The 17279-nt window shown below is 37.3% G+C and overlaps 1 protein-coding gene across 1 annotated transcript; it reads right to left on the reverse strand.

Annotated features, from left to right (window-relative positions):
* Positions 1–222: 222 nt before the first annotated feature.
* LOC129408750 (endoplasmic reticulum membrane sensor NFE2L1-like) lies at positions 223–10802 on the reverse strand. The gene is made up of 3 exons (XM_055153107.1): positions 10708–10802; positions 4755–5111; positions 223–573 (listed from the first exon to the last, which is right to left on the reverse strand). Exons 2-3 carry the CDS (start codon positions 5037–5039, stop codon positions 223–225), a joined length of 636 nt encoding a protein of 211 aa, XP_055009082.1. The 5' UTR covers positions 5040–5111; positions 10708–10802.
* Positions 10803–17279: the final 6477 nt, after the last annotated feature.

Here is a 17279-nt window from a genome sequence, read left to right on the forward strand (position 1 = left end):
TTCGCATAAATTATAATAATAAAGTTTTTTTTTTTTGAGAGAGAAATGGTGAATAAATGCATCGTGTAAGTAAAAAATAATAGTTTGAATAATCGTGATTTCAATATTGACCAAATTAACCGTGATTTTTTTCATAATCGAGCAGCTCTACCGTAGATCGATTAATCCACCCGAACGACTAAAGTCCAACTGATCTCTGTGCTTCATGTTCTTGATCTATTTTCAGAGGAAAGTGAAGACCAAACACGTTTTACGGCTCTGTTCTGAAGAGAGTTGTACCTGTGTGTGGAAGTCCTCGGGCTCGTCCCACTGCTGCTCTCGGGGCTCGTCTCCGGACTCGGCCCAGTCCTGGTCTCGGGGCTCGTCTCCGGTCTCGGCCCAGTCCTGGTCTCGGGGCTCGTCTCCGGGTCTCGGCCCAGTCCTGGTCTCGGGGCTCGTCTCCGGTCTCGGCCAGTCCTGGTCTCGGGTCTGCTCTGGCAGGATGAGCCTGTTGGGGGCAGTGTGGTGCAGTCTCACGGGTAGAGGAGCGGGGTCCTGTTGAACCAGCCACGTCTCCAGCTCCGCCTGAGGAACCTGGCACACGAACAAACATTAATACATGATTAAAAAGACGAATTACGGCCGCTGTACCTGATTTTTACTTTCTTAAACACGTCAAAAACCAGAACCAGCTCGGTTTAAACAGTCTGCAGTCGTCCAAAGTCATTCCTCACTTACTTTATGCATTCAGAGTCTCAGTCCTGTCCTGGTCCTGGTCCCGGTGCCGGTCTCAGTCCTGGTCCCGGTGCCGGTCTCAGTCCTGGTCCCGGTGCCGGTCTCAGTCCTGGTCCCGGTGCCGGTCTCAGTCCTAAATCAGGTCTAAATCAGTCACAGTCCTGGTCTCAGTTCCAGTCCGGTTCCGGTCTCAGTCCTAAACCAGGTCTAAACCAGTTGCAGTCCTGGTCTCAGTCCTAGTCTGGTCCCGGTCTCAGTCCTGGTCCGGTTCCAGTCTCAGTCCTAAACCAGGTCTAAACCAGGTCTAAACCGGTCTCAGTCCTGGTTTTAGCTCTGGTTTGATCCTGGTCTGGTCCCGGTCTCAATCCTGGTCCTGGTCCGATTCCGGTCTCAGTTCTAAACCAGGTCTAAACCAGGACTAAACCAGGACTAAACCAGGTCTAAACCAGGAAACCAGGACTAAACCAGGACTAAACCTGGTCTAAAAACCAGGACTAAACCAGGACTAAACCAGGTCTAAACCAGGACTAAACCAGGACTTAAACCAGGACTAAAACCAGGTCTAAACAAGGTCTAAACCAGGACTAAACCAGGTCTAAACCAGGACTAAACCAGGACTAACCCAGGAGTGTCGGAAACTGTCATTGTCAGTTTTTTCCATTTTTCATTTAAACACAAAATGAAAAACGAAAAAAATCAAATCGTTATCTGTTTTTTTCATTTTGGTTTTGGAGTCAAATAATGAAGAAAATTGTAGTTTTTTTTTTTTCGTTTTCTTATTTTTGGTTTTATTTTGAAAAAAAACGATTGAACGAACGACACACAGATTTGTTTGTAGCCCCGCCCCCTCCTCACCTGCAGCCGGTCCAGCGAGCGCACGAAGGCGTTCTGCGTCCTAATTATTCACCGCCATGAGTTTAGAAGCACTTTTTATAAATCTGAGACCATCGAGTTCACTGTAACGCTGCATTCGTTTGAGCTCGGGACTCGAAGAAAACCGACCTCCACCTCGAGAAAGTCAAATCCGGGTTCCGAAACACAAACTCGGGCTGTTTCGGGAGCAGACAAAGGTTGGATTTACGTCACAGTAAAAATGTGGGCGCACGCGGTGAACAGGGAGGAGCGTCTTCTCGTTATTTTGATGTGTTAAGTTGTGTCTGTGTAGAGGAAGCGTCTTTTAAAAACGTTGTAGTGACATTTAGACGAGGAGACGCGGTCCATGCAGTCCTGTTAAATCCTGTTTTAGACCTGGTTTAGACCTGGTTTAGACCTGGTTTTAGACCTGGTTTTAGTCCTGGTGTAGTCCGAGTTTAGTCCGAGTTTAGTCCGAGTTTAGTCCGAGTTTAGTCCGAGTTTAGACCTGGTCTTAGACCCGGTTTTAGACCTGGTTTTAGACCTGGTTTCGACCTGGTTTTAGACCTGGTTTAGACCTGGTTTTAGTCCTGGTTTCGACCTGGTTTAGATCTGGTTTTAGACCTGGTTTAGATCTAGATTAGACCTGGTTTTAGTCCTGGTTTAGATCTAGTTTAGACCTAGTTTAGACCTACTTTAGATCTAGTTTAGATCTGGTTTCGACCTGGTTTTAGACCTGGTTTAAACCTAGTTTAGATCTAGTTTAGATCTGGTTTCGACCTGGTTTAGACCTGGTTTAAACCTAGTTTAGATCTAGTTTAGATTTAGATCTGGTTTTAGACCTGGTTAAGTCTTGGTTTAGACCTGGTTTTAGACCTGGTTTTAGATCTAGATTAGACCTGGTTTTAGTCCTGGTTTAGACCTGGTTTAGACCCGGTTTAGACCTGGTTTTAGACCTGGTTTTAGACCTGGTTTAGACCTGGTTTAGTTTCCGGCAATGAGTGGAATTACCAAAAAAAAAAAAAAAAAAAGGATATAGCCCAAAATGTGAAAACAGGAAAATCCCGCTGTGTAATCCATTTATTCCAACAAAGTAACTGTAATCCAATTACCACTCACTGAAACAGTAACTGTAACTGAATACAGTTACTCATCATTTGTACTCTGATTACATAACTCCAGTACATATTGTAATCTGTTACTCCCCAACACTGATTATATCTAGTTACAGTTCTAGTTTTTGTACCCAGCGTTGGTTTCTTTTGAGTTCACCGGGCGGGGAGCGGAGGCCTCAGGCGGGCAGATTTCGACTTTCAACAAGTTTGGACGTTTTTTATTCTCACAATAACGCGGAGGAACCATACGAGACTTTCTGTCCTGTCCAGTTTTATGCAGGAGCTCGGGCCTGTGCACAAATGAATAAACGTCTGGTATGTTCAGACTTGAGACCGTTTACAGTCCGCGGTCCAGACCTCACCCCGGCGTCCAGCTGTCGCACACATTCAACTCTTCTCTGTATGAGTCGGCGGTTCTGTTTGCAGCTGTTCTTGCAGGAGCTGAGGCTTTAACCGACCGCTGATGATATTAATTTTATATGTGTGATGAAAACGCTGAAGGTTTTACAGAACATGTTTTCTCAATCCTGGCGATGTTTTTATTACGTTACTACGGGTTTATTGAAATATCAGGCTAAATTTCACATTTTTTTCTGTGATTAATAAAAATACTGTTTTACATTTAACATTAAGGGTTTTAGGGGTGTGCAAAAATATCGGAATATCGATATATCGTATCGTTTAATGTGACGATACGGTATCGATATCGTGGGCTGCCGTATTCGACTATTTTTACGTGTGTTTTACTTAATTATTTCGTTACAGCTACAGTTTTGTTGCTTGTGGAGTGAAAGGAAACTCATTTATGCGACACATTTGACATTTTGACACCGTTTTGTGGATAAAAATGTTTGAGTTTCATATGAAGTGGTTTAACAAAAACTTTTAGTATCACAGCCACGATTTAGCCTTTATTTTTTATTGAACTGTATCGAATCGATTGGAAATATATCATATCGAATCGAAAGTGCACTGTATCGAGGTATGTATCGTATCGTGGCCTGTGTATCGTATCGTGTATCGTATCGTATCGTGGCCTGCGTATCGAGGTATGTATCGTATCGTGGCCTGTGTATCGTATCGTATCGAGTATGTATCGTATCGTATCGATCGGTATGTATCGTGCCTGCGATCGACGTTCGTTATCGATGTATCGTATCGTATCATCGCCCTATCAGGGTTTGTATCGTTCGGTGATCGTTCGTTTGTATTCGTACCCGTAGGTAAATTTGTTTTGCAGATTTGCGATTCTGGTCCCACATTTCACATTTATCCAGATTATCTACAATAAACACGTATAAAAACATAATTACAAAATAAAGTGTTACAAAGCTCCAGTGCGGAATGTTTTGTTCCATAAATAATTAGTTAAATATAATCCATCATGCTCGGCTTGGCTAAAATAATAATAAAAACACAATATTTTTACAAGACAAATGCACTAAAATTGACAAATAAATAGATTACAATTTTTTTAACCGGTCATAGTCCTGGTCTTAATCCCGGTCTGGTCCTGGTCCTGGTCCCGGTCTCAGTCCTGGTCCTGGTCCCAGTGTCAGTCCTAAACCAGGTCTAAACCAGTCACAGTCCTGGTCTCAGTTCCAGTCTGGTTCCGGTCTCAGTCCTGGTCCGGTTCAGGTCTCAGTCCTAAACCAGGACTAAACCAGGTCTAAACCAGGACTAAACCAGGACTAAACCAGGACTAAACCAGTCTCAGTCCTGGTCTTAGCTCTGGTCTGGTCCTGGTCCTGGTCCGATTCTGGTCTCAGTTCTAAACCAGGACTAAACCAGGACTAAACCAGGTCTAAACCAGGTCTAAACCAGGTCTAAACCAGGACTAACCCAGGAGTGTCGGAAACTGTCATTATCAGTTTTTTTTTTCCATTTTTCATTTAAACACAAAATCAAAAACTGGAAAAAACAAATCATTATCTGTTTTTTCATTTTGGTTTTGGAGACAAATAATGAAGAAAATTGTTGTTGTTTTTTTCGTTTTCTTATTTTTGGTTTTATTTTAAAAAACGATTGAACGGATAATACACAGATTTGTTTGTAGCCCCGCCCCCTCCTCACCTGCAGCCGGTCCAGCGAGCGCACGAAGCCCAGCAGACGCCTGGAGGTGAAGAAGGCGTCCAGGTCCGGGTGTTTGGGGTGCAGCTCGGCGCCTCCCTCCAGCGCGTTCCTCAGGTTGTGCAGGTGCGTGGGCGTCAGGGCGGACGTGGGCCCCAGGATCAGGCTCTCGGACCAAGGCAGGGGCCCCGGGTCCAGCCCCACGTCCACCCTCACCCCGCACAGGCTGAGCAGGAGCGCCGCCTGGATCATCAGACCCTCCAGCAGGTGCTTCTTCTGCGACTGCATGCTCCTCTCGACCGGAGCAAAAACACGGATCTGCTCGACTGATACGAAGGATGTAAGGTTTTCTCTTTACACCTGCACAGAAATCAACAAATTACACCAGGGACATTTTCATCTGTTGTGTTTCTTCATAAACTAATCCACAGAGATGGGACCAAGTGTTTTGCAAGTCTCAACTTGCAAAAGTTTTGATGCTCACTTTTTCGGAAAATCCTTCCCAGTTTGCACTGCACAATGACCGGAAGTCTGAGATTCTTGGTGCGTTTATTCTTAAGGTGGAGGCTTTAATATTTCGCTCTTCTGTTTTTTTTTTGTCTCTTCCAGCACCTACTTTTTTATCTCGTGTGCTTACTCAGATTTGGTCCACATTATCTCAAGAGGTGGAACATCAAAAGTTATCCGATTTTTTTACACACGTCTTACAGTCTCTGAGCAGTGAAGCAACAAAAACTGCACACAATTTTGGAGATTTCTGGATATTTACAAATTGCTCCCATTTACTCAAATGAACTCCGATTTCAATGAAATTTGAAAGTTGTTAAACTCTCTGTCCTGAAGCTACTTAATGTGAAAATTATTAATTTGGCACATTAACGCCCCCTATAGATTGAAACTAAATTTAATATGGGAGAAAAAAAATTGTTTTTCAAAAATGTCTGAAATTTTGCACAAAATTAAGTTTTGGCATCCTGATCCAAAAGTCAATGACACCCATGCCATATTTTTTTTATGGCGTTGCCATATTTTTTATGGCGTCGCCATAGCGATGACATAAACTCCCTATGTTATTCCATTGGTAAAATTGACAAATCACACAAACTCTGGCTGATTTCACTCAAGTTTTAATCGTGGGTTCACACCTCGACCCTGAACAGACTGATGTAAAAAACAAAAAAATGGGTGCAATAGCGCCCCCTAGAAAATTTGTATGAAAAATAAGGTTTTATTTGTCATAGATATAGAAAATTTGGTACCCACTTTTGTGACATGATGATCTCAATAAAAAAACTCAGGGTTAGGTTTAAGCTCAGGGTTATTAGGGTTAGTGTGGGGCACATGTGAGGGCCGATCATCGCCGCTTGCGGCTATATTTATTGTTTATTGTTTTATATAAAGCTGTGCAATTAACTGAATTATAATTAAGATTTCAATTTGTGTGTCAAACGATCTCCAAACTCATAATCAAGTTGAAGTTTGAATGTTTTGTGTAAATTATCAATAACAAAGTGTTTTTTTTAGAGAGAAATTATCAATGAAATGTGAATAAATGCATCGTGTAAGTAAAAAATAAATCGTTTGACTAATCGTGATTTCAGCCTTAGTTACATTTGTGCAAAAATAAATAAATAGATAAATAGAAGTCTTTTATTATATTCGACGAGGCAGGCAGAAATATAATCTTCCAAACGTTATTGTGCTCTCTGTGACAAAAGTCGGCCTTGGGGTGTAGCAGAGAACTTTCTAGAAGGCCTGTTCTGTTCTGTGTGTGTGTTCTGTATTTATCTCTAAGGGCGTCTGTCACCTGCCTCTGCCGCTGTTCAACTCCCTCTGAATCATAACTGCCACATGATGTAACTCCTCCGACCGCCGCGAGCCCGGGAACCCCCCTGACCCCTCCCGTCCCAAAGCCCCGCCCCCCCGCCCCGTCCCAAAGCCCCGCCCACTGCCCGATCGGCCGCCTCTGCAACACCGCGCAACCCGGGGGAATGAATAAGCAGCACAGTCAGACAGAAACCAGATGAAGGACTTTGGTTTTGGGCTTGTCCCGGTTTAGTGATTTTAACGACTTCCTTAAACAGCTTGTGACTGATTGATCGTTTTGTTTTTGTTTAGCGTTAAGAGTTTAAAGGGACAACACACAGTCTCCAAACTCTGAGAATATTCAGATTTAACAGAGAAATAAACAAACAAAATTTAAAAAAAAGTAAGAAGAAGCGTGTCTTATTTTAATCCTACATTCACAATAACAAAAAAACTATAATCATACACATACTACATATTAGGGGTCTGCAAAAATATCAAAATATCCATATATCGTATCGTTTAATGTCATGATACAGTATCGATATCGTGGGCTGCTGTATCGATATATCACCAAGAGTATTTTTTTGGTGTATTTTACTAAAGTATTTCGTTTATTTAGTAGGGATGTAAACAAAACAAAAATTGAAATGTTGTGATATCGTATCGTCAAAGTTCTCACAATAATATCGTGGACCGTCACAATATATTGAATTACAAGTCTCTTTGCTTAGATAGTTAAAAAAAAACTACATAGAGAACTACATAGACCATGATCCTTTGCTCCATTTCAGTGCAGACACAAGAAGAAATAACAGTTCTAACACTTTTAAGTCTTAGTTCTTTGGATTAAGTCTTGTCAAGGCATTTTAAAGAGGAAAAAGTATCATTTACAGTTTTAGCTGTTTAGTCGCCATGAAATATTGCGATAAATATCGTACCGTGAAATGTATTTTGTGAAAATATCGTGAAAAAAGTTTTGAATATTGTTCCATTCCTAATCGTGAGCTTTCCCACGATATCGCAATAAATATCGTATCGTGAGGTTCATACTGTGACGATATCGTATCGTGAGACTTCGATATCGTTACACTCCTATTGTTCACTGCAGACATGTCAAACTCAGGCCCGGGGGCCAAATTTGGCCCGCGATATTAAAATATTAGACCCGCGAGATCATATCAAATCTGTATTAAAGCTCCTCGCCGGCTAAATATCGACTATAGAGACATTATTTATTTAAAATGTTGTTATTATTTTATATTCCGCTTGTTCTGGATTCAATGTTTAAGCAAAACTATTATTAAACATTTATTTTAATAAGAAAAAGTTTAACATTACATATCTCGAAAAAAGAGAAAACATGCAGTAAATATTTAGTTTGACCCACGACTTAATCCCAGTTTTTAATTTTGGCCCCTGTGAATTTGAGTTTGACACTCCTGGTTTACTGGAAGGAAACTCGTTTATGCGACACATTTGACATTTTTCACTGTTTTGATGATTAAAATGTTTGTGTTTCATTTTAACTTTGCACAAGAAGAAGTGGTTTACAAAGACTTTTAGCATCACAGACATTGATTTCGCCTTTATTTTTTCTTGAACCGTATCGAATCGATTTGAAATATATCGTGTTGAATCGAAAGTGCACTGTATCGAGATATGTATCGTATCGTGGCCTGTGTATCGAGGTATTGGCGACTTCTTAATGATACCCAACCGTACTACATAAACACTGTAAACAAAAGAAAAGCACATTTGTCGGGAAGAAGAAAAACTTACATTAACCCGCCCCTGTTCATGACAGTTTCAAAAATGATCTGGTTTCTTATGCACATTGATCACGAAACTTTACAAATATTTACATAATACTACAATAAATTACATACTATGCCTACTAAATATATATATTTTGTACTGTACTGTGTATTATGTTTTACAGTTATTATTTTGAAGTATCAGGTACATGTTCATTGCGAGTAGGTGACCTTTTTGTTGCTGTTGTTGTTGTTTTGTGTGTGTGTTTTACTCAGATTTTTGTCTTTATTTAAACATTTTATCCTGACAATGCTGATATTTGGAAATTGTTACTGAATAAAGTCTGGAAAATATATTTTGAAGTATTAAATTTGGACTTTGATGACCTGGTTTGAGTGAAAAATGCGAGGCCACTCCTACTTTTTCTACTTTTAGACAATGTTTTGAGTGACACTTCAGTGGTGGTTTGAGTGTCTGACCACTAACCAAGTGTGATCTAAAAATATTCTGTATATACACGGATGTAATTGTGTTGTTGCTGTTTGAGACATTTTTAATACGGGTCTGAAAAAATACTGAAATATTGATATATTGTATCGCTTAATGTGCTAATACAGAATCGATATCGGTACAGTTTTGTTGTTTGTTCAGTGGAAGAAATTATTATTTATTGGTTTTATTTATTGCTATTCTTATTCTGCTTATTTTATTTTATTGGTTTTATTATTTTAAGATTAGTATGATTATTTTAGTAGTTTATTTTATCATTTTATAATTGTTTTTATATTATTATTATTATGTATTTGTGCAGCACTTTGGAAACTTTATTTGTGAAATGTGCTATAGAAATAAAGTGGACTGGATTGGATTTTCACTGTTTTGAGGATTAAAATGTTTGTTTTTCATATTAAATTTGCACAAGAAGTCGTTTAACAAAGAGTTGAACATTTATTTTTTATTGACCTGCATCGAATCGATTTAAAATATATAATATCGAACCAAAAGTGCACTATAATCGAGGTATGTATCGTATAGGCAACTTCTTAACGATACCCAGCCCTAATTTTTAACACTTCCAATTTTTACAGATTTAAACCTAATTATAAAAAATATTTCTGTATAGTAAAGTTGCCAAATTAACTTACTGAATATAATAAAATCAGTTTAACAGCAATTTCTTACATCTCAATCCATAATTTTTCAATACAATCCACAGTTTTTGCTTCTGAAATGCACCTAAAATTATTTCATTATGATTTTGTGGCATTTTTTACGTCGCATTTAACTGAAGATATTATTAGTTAAACCGCTTTTCTCTTATTTATTCACATCTGTGCTATACCGACACATCTCCATGCAGCGTGTGTCTATTTTTGCCGTCCGTATTGTGACCTGTATAATAACGTGATCCGGTATGACAGGTTCGGCATTCGTGACATAACACAGGACTAGACCGAACTATGCACACAAAACAAGTCTGCATTACAAAATGCGTTCACGGTATAGTGGTCAGTGTGTCACTTACGTCTGTAAACATAAGGGTCATCGAGTTACATTTAAAAGCCCCAAAGTGAAAATAGAAAGTGTAAAAGCAAAAATACTTTCAATTTTATGTAAGGTGTTAGTCATAGAATTACTGAAATCGAAGATTGTGGCTTGATATATTTTCATTTTTGTTAAATTGAAAGTTGTTTGACATGTAATTATAACACGTACTGGCTAATTAATACAGTTTTCTCAAGTTGTTATGACGTAATAAAGAAGTTATGTGTTATTTAAAGTGGATATTTTTCATTTTTAGCGCAAATTAGTTGGTTTAATGGGACAGGATGTAACTCTCTGGAAGTGGGAAGTCCTCTGCGTGATTCCATGGAAACAGAAAGTTAAAACATAGGATTTAAGGAACATTCTCCCCGGGGATAGACACGTTTTTTTGGCCATACTGCGGAAGTTTATAGCCAAAGTAACAAGATTTCCATGGAAACAAGCAGCGTGGGTCAGGTGTGCGGAGATGCAAGCCTGCTTACATGTTTTTCAGCGCAATAAACACAACCAAAACAATCATGCTTTCATTTTTGTCATTAATTTACTTTTTATTACTATGGATTTTATTATTTCATGAGTTGACATTGTTTTTGTTTGTTGTTACTGTCAATTCCTGATTAATTTAACACAATTTGAGATCACGTTAACCACATTTTAATAGCTGAGATTTCCTATATTAATATAAAAGTGTTATTTGCACTCAACTGAAATCACGATTCTTTGTTTACTTCCGTTGTCAAACCTTTTACATGTGAAGCTATTGTAATCTCAAGGCACGTTTAGCACAATAAAAAACTTCAAAACACACTTTTATGAAACAAATACAGAAATAATTAATCAGATTTACCTGAAAAAGTCTCCGGAGTGAGGTTAGATGGCGTTCATGCCTCCCTTTGTGCACTTTTATGAGGACAAAAGCTGTTGTTGTGTCGTAACTTTCTGTTTGTGGTCTGAGCTCGAGTTTAGCGCTGGAGCTTTTATAGCGCTACCGCCTCGCGACGTCACAAGGCCCCGCCCCCAGACGTAAAGTGGGTCAGCAGTCAGTGGGACGACGTCATTACGCAACAGCGAGACAAGAGAGGACAGCGTGGAACAGAGCGCGTGGACGAAACTTCTGTTTGTTTCATATTTATTTAACTAAGTTTCTTTTTGTAAAACAGTTGTCATTCACTGAGTAGTTTTCACACCGCATACTTTTACTCTTACTACTACTTACTGACATACCGCACAGTGTAACCGTACTCTTCTTGAGCAATGTGCTGCATAGGGTAACAGTACTCTTACTTGAGTAACTGTACGGTGTAACTGTACTCTTGAGTAATATGTTGTGTTTTAATTGTTTTTTAAATCATGTTCTGCAACACTTTGGTCGGTCTGTGTTGTTTTTAAAGTGTGTTATAAATAAAGATGCAGTTGCAGTTGTGAAGAGTAACAGTACTCTTACTCGAGTAATATATTGTACAGTGTAAGAGTTTTCTTACTTAAGTAATTTACAGTTCAGTATATTACTCAAGTAAGTACTCTTACATAAATCACAGTACTTTTACTTGAGTAATACATTGTACAATGTATTACTACTCTTACTTGAGTAATATGTTGTGAAGAGTAACAGTACTCTTACTTGAGTAATTATAGAGTGTAACAGTACTCGAGTAATATGTTGTATTTTTATTGTCTGTGTTGTTTTTAAAGTGTGTTAAAAATAAATCCTGTTGCAGTTGTGAAGAGTAACAGTACTCTTACTTGAGTAATATACAGTTCAGTATATTACTCAAGTAAGTACTGTTACTGGAGTAATATATTGTGAAGAGTAACAGTACTTGAGTAATATTGTACAGTGTAACTACTTTTACTTGAGTAATATGTTGTGTTTTATTGTTTTTAATCATGTTCCGTAGCACTTCGGTCAGTGTGTTGTTTTTAAAGTGTGTTATAAATAAAGATGCAGTTGCAGTTGTGAAGAGTAACAGTACTCTTACTTGAGTAACATACTCTACAGTGTAACAGTACTCTTACTTGAGTAACATACTCTACAGTGTAACAGTACTCTTGAGTAATTTACAGTTCAGTATATTACTCAAGTAAGTATTCTTACTTAAATCACAGTACTTTACTTGAGTAATATATTATACAGTGTAATAGTACTCTTACTTGAGTAATATACTCTACAGTGTAACTGTACTCTTAAGTAATATGTTGTGTTTTTATTGTTTTTAATCATGTTCTGTAGCACTTTGGTCAGTCTGTGTTGGTTTTTAAAGTGTGTTATAAATAAAGTTGCAGTTGCAGGTGTACAGTGTAACAGTACTCTTACTTGAGTAATTACTCTACAGTGTAACAGTACTCTTACTTGAGTAATTACTCTACAGTGTAACAGTACTCTTACTTGAGTAATTACTCTACAGTGTAACAGTACTCTTACTTGAGTAATTACTCTACAGTGTAACAGTACTCTTAGTAACAGTACTCTTACTGGAGTAAAATAAAGTTCAGTATATTACTCAAGTAAGTACTCTTACTTACTGTACAACTCACTGTTATGTAACAGAAAACCCTGTGTCCTGTCAATCATCAGATCACTGCTCTGTTTTCCTGTGTTTCCTCTTGTAAACAGCTGAGATTTTATATTTTATGATTTATTTTTCTGTTTTATTTTGACTTGTACACATATCTCTTGCTCTCTATTTGATACTTATTTAGAATTTATTATTACCATTTATATTTTTGTTAAGGTATTTATTGTGATGTGTGAGCTACTGTGTCCAAATGATTTCCCTTGTGGATCAATAAAGTTGATCTAAGTCTAAGTACTTGAGTAATTTATTGTAACTAAAATAGTTTATTAAGCTATTTCATGGTTTTGACCTTTATGATTTTCCATTGATTACATTTGATCTTTGCAGCCTGTAATATTGACTCTTTGTGATAAGACTGACAATCATGTGTTTTGTTTTTTTGTTTTTTTAATGCTTCAAATTACAGGTCACAACATTTTATCTTAACGTGATTATGTCAGTGTCACGAAATAAATCAGATGAAAGGATTTATTTTAGATTAATTTCAGAAACACTACGTCTATTACAAAGTGTTCAAACGTGTTTTAGTCCAAGGTTTGAACTTTTGTATTTGTTTTGTTTAGATTTACAATAATAACTTTTCTTTTTGGATCCTGTTACTTAAGTTTTATGTTGAAGTTACATAAAGCTTCACAGTGTAAAGTACTTAACCTACTTAACCTACTTAATCTACTTAATCTACAATGAAAACAACCTTCATCACACAGACAGTGTCGGGGAGTAACAGATTACATGTACCAGAGTTAAGTAATCAGAGTACAAATGATGAGTAACTGTATTCAGTTACAGTTACTGTTTCAGTGAGTGGTAATTGGATTACAGTTACTTTGTTGAAATAAATGGATTACACGGAGGTATTTTCCTGTTTTCACTTTTTTTTTTTTTTGGTAATTCCACTCATTGCCGGACACTAAAACAGGTCTAAACCAGGTCTAAAACCAGGTCTAAACCAGGCCTAAACCAGGACTAAACCAGGTCTAAACCAGGACTAAACCAGGTCTAAACCAGGACTAAAACCAGGTCTAAACTAAAACCAGGTCTAAACCAGGTCTAAAACCAGGTCTAAACCAGGTCTAAACCAGGTCTAAACCAGGTCTAAACTAGGTCTAAACCAGGTCTAAAACCAGGTCTAAAAGGTCTAAGGTCTAAACTAGGTCTAAACTAGGTCTAAACCAGGACTCATCCAGGTCTAAATCAGGTCTAAAACAGGATTTAACAGGACTAAACCAGGACTAAAACCAGGTCTAAACCAGGTCTAAACCAGGACTAAAACCAGGACTAACAGGTAAGGTCTAAGGTCTAACAGGACTAAACAGGTCTAAACCAGGACTAAAACCAGGTCTAAACCAGGACTAAACCAGGACTAAACCAGGACTAAACCAGGACTTAAACCAGGTCTAAACCAGGACTAAACCAGATTAAAACCAGGTCTAAACCAGGACTAAAAGGAATTAACAGGACTAAATCCTGCTGTGTGGACGTGTTCTTCTTCTATCAATAATATTTTTAATTTGGTTCAGTAAAGTCTGGACTTTTTTATTTTCTTTTATCAGCAAAAAACTCTTATGTTAAGATTTCTTTTTCTTTGCTTTCTCTACAGCAAATCAAGTAATCCAAAGTATTCAGATTACATTACTCACTTTAAGTAATTTAATGGATTACGTTACAAACTACATTTTGGTGTATGTAATCTGTAATCTGTAGGGGATTACATTTTAAAAAGTCACCTCCCCGACACTGAACACAAACACTTGTTCTAAAAACCATCACTGCAAACAGGTTCTGTGCATGTAAACAAACAGAAGAGCTCCCCCTACTGTCCAAACCTTTAAAAAACACCCACAAAAAACAAAAAAACAAAACACGAGAGACACATTTTCCTTTTGGTTTTTGACGTCATGAAGATTTATTGTTCATGAAATACCAAATACATGTTTCTGGAAAAGATTAAACAAATAAAAACGATGAGTTAGTTAAGGCAAAACGTGGCAATACAAATATTTTCAGAGGTGGTTACGTTTACTTGAGTAACTTTTTAAAGGCATTTCAGAAAACTTGTCCAGCAGCATACTTTTACTCCTCCCACTTGAGTGATATTTTTAAGTACTTGAGTAAAAGTTGTGCTTTTTTTCCTTTTCCCGCTGTGAGTCAGTCTAAAGTGACAAAATCTTCACATGACGATTTGAAAATGATTTGAATATTTAGTTTCTTGCGGCTCCTTCAGACGTGGTTTGGTTTAGTTAGTCTGTGAGTAGTTTTCCCAAATACTTTTTTTACCTTTACTTGAGTAATTTCTGGACTACTACCGTATTTTCCGCACTATAGGGCGCACTGTCATTAAATGGTCTATTTTCGAACTTTTTTCACAAATAAAAACCGCACCGGACTTTAAACGAAACACAACAGTTCGATAAATCAGTCAGACTTTATTTATTTACTTTACTTTAAACTTACTCTAATACTTAAACTTTACTTTACTTTTATTTTTCATAATAACTCTCAATTTTGTTCAATTGTAACTATTGATGGGCACGATTAGTCGATTAATCGATAATTGACAGTGTCGGGGAGTAAACATTACATGTACCGGAGTAATCAGAGTACAAATGATGAGTAACTGTATTCAGTTACAGTTACTGTTTCAGTGAGTGGTAATTGGATTACAGTTACTTTGGTGAAATAAATGGATTACACAGAGGGATTTTCCTTTTTTCACATTTTGAGCAAAATTTTTTATTTTTTTTTCTCCCGGTAATTCCACTCATTCCCGGAAACTAAACCAGGTCTATACGAGATCTCAACCAGGTCTAGAACAGTCTAAAACCAGGACTAAAACCAAGTCTAAACCAGGACTAAAGCAGGACTAAAACAGGACTAAAACCAGGACTAAAACAGGACTAAAACAGGACTAAAACCAGGACTAAAATAAAACCAGGACTAAAACAGGACTAAACCAGGACTAAAACCAGGACTAAAACCAGGTCTAAAAGGACTAAAACCAGGACTAAAAAGGACTAAATGGACTAAAACAGGACCTAAAAAGGACTAAACCAGGACTAAAACAGGACTAAAACCAGGAAACCAGGTAAAACCAGGACTAAAACAGGACTTAAAACAGGACTAAAACAGGACTAAAAAGGACTAAAAGGACTAAAACAAGAACAAAACAGGACCAAAAGCAGGTCTAAACTAGATCTAAATGGGATCTAAACCAGGTCTAAACCAGGTCTAAAACCAAGAGTAAACCAGGACTAAAACAGGACTAAACAGGATTTAACAGGACTAAATCCTGCTGTGTGGACGTGTTTCCTCGTCTTCTATCAATAATATTTTTAATTTGGTTCAGTAAAGTCTGGACTTTTTTATTTTCTTTTATCAGACAAAACTTCTTATGTGAAGATTTCCTCGTCTTTGTTTCTCTACAGCAAATCAAGTAATCCAAAGTATTCAGATTACATTACTCACTTTAAGTAATTTAATGGATTACGTTACAAACTACATTTTGGTGTGTGTAATCTGTAATCTGTAGGGGATTACATTTTAAAAGTCACCTCCCCAACACTGATTATTGATCATTAAGAATTTCGAAGATTGCGTTAATTTTTAATGTACAAACTGAATGTAGGTCGCTGTGTGTAGCGTAGGGAGACCAAACATCTGTTTTTACCCGGACATGTAAGTTTTCCACGTCTTGTTCTGGACGTCCGTGTTTTATTTTTTTTTAAATAAAGTGATGCAAATGTTTTAGGTTTTCATTTCCTTTCATTGGGACATTAAAACTGAGCGTCTCTCGTAGCGTCTGTTCAGCAGGAGCGAGACACAAACAGTCGGTCAGTCTGCAACATGTCCGAAACACAAAATGCGCATTTAACGATGACTTGTACCAGAAATTCCACACTTTTTGTCCTGGTCGAAATAAGTTGCTCCTGACTACGGAAGCCGTAACGCTGCAGTGGTGTGGCTTTGTAGTTTACTAAAGTCGTACTAAGACCCCCAATAAATTCATATATAAAACACTCTGGATTATAAGGCGCACACTTGTTTTTTGGTTAAATGAAAGGATTTTAAGTGCGCCCTATAGTACGGAAAATACGGTACTTTACTTCAATTAAGTAATAGTTTTGGCCACTCTACCTCTGAATATTACACACAAAAAGCGTAAAAGTAACACTTGTTGAACTGACATTTCTTAATATAACGTTTTTCTCAAAAGCTTTTAAAGTTTTTACGACATTTTTAGCACAAAAACAAAACAAACCAAAATATCGTCAAGATTGTCTTCATAATTCATGTTCAAAGTCCAGCTTTTGTAGTTTTCATATCTCAGTTTCACAACACAAAGTGAAAGTTAAAATCCATATTTACATATTGTTATCGTTCAGTTCAGTTTGTAGTTTCAGTTAAATACACATGACAAAATATAATTGTTTTTCAATATCTTGTGCTTCATTTCATGCTCATGTTATTATATTTTGTCATGTGTATTTAACTGAAACTACAAACTGAACTGAACGATAACAATATGTAAATATGGATTTTTAACTTTTCACTTTGTGTTGTGAAACTGAGATATGAAAACTACAAAAGCTGGACTTTGAACATGAATTATGAAGACAATCTTGACGATATTTTGTTTGTTTTGTTTTTTGTGCTTAAAATGTCGTAAAAACTTTAAAAGCTTTTGAGAAAACGTTATATATTAAGAAATGTCAGTTCAACAAGTGTTACTTTTACGCTTTTTGTGTGTAATATTCAGAGGTAGAGTGGCCAAAACTATTACTTAAATTGAAGTAAAGTACCGTATTTTCCGTACTATAGGGCGCACTTAAAATCCTTTCATTTA

This window comes from Boleophthalmus pectinirostris, unplaced genomic scaffold (genome assembly GCF_026225935.1).
Source record: "Boleophthalmus pectinirostris isolate CB_2022bp ecotype Guang Dong unplaced genomic scaffold, ASM2622593v1 HiC_scaffold_17, whole genome shotgun sequence".
Lineage (NCBI taxonomy): Eukaryota > Metazoa > Chordata > Actinopteri > Gobiiformes > Gobiidae > Boleophthalmus > Boleophthalmus pectinirostris.

What these genes read in the sequence shown, in the direction of transcription:
- LOC129408750 (XM_055153107.1), bottom strand. Translation starts at nt 5,039, where the DNA reads ATGCAGTCGCAGAAGAAGCACCTGCTGGAGGGTCTGATGATCCAGGCG. An exon ending in GCTCGCTGGACCGGCTGCAG is followed by an intron (nt 574 to 4,754) that starts GTGAGGAGGGGG and finishes TTCGTGTGCCAG; the next exon opens with GTTCCTCAGGCGGAGCTGGA.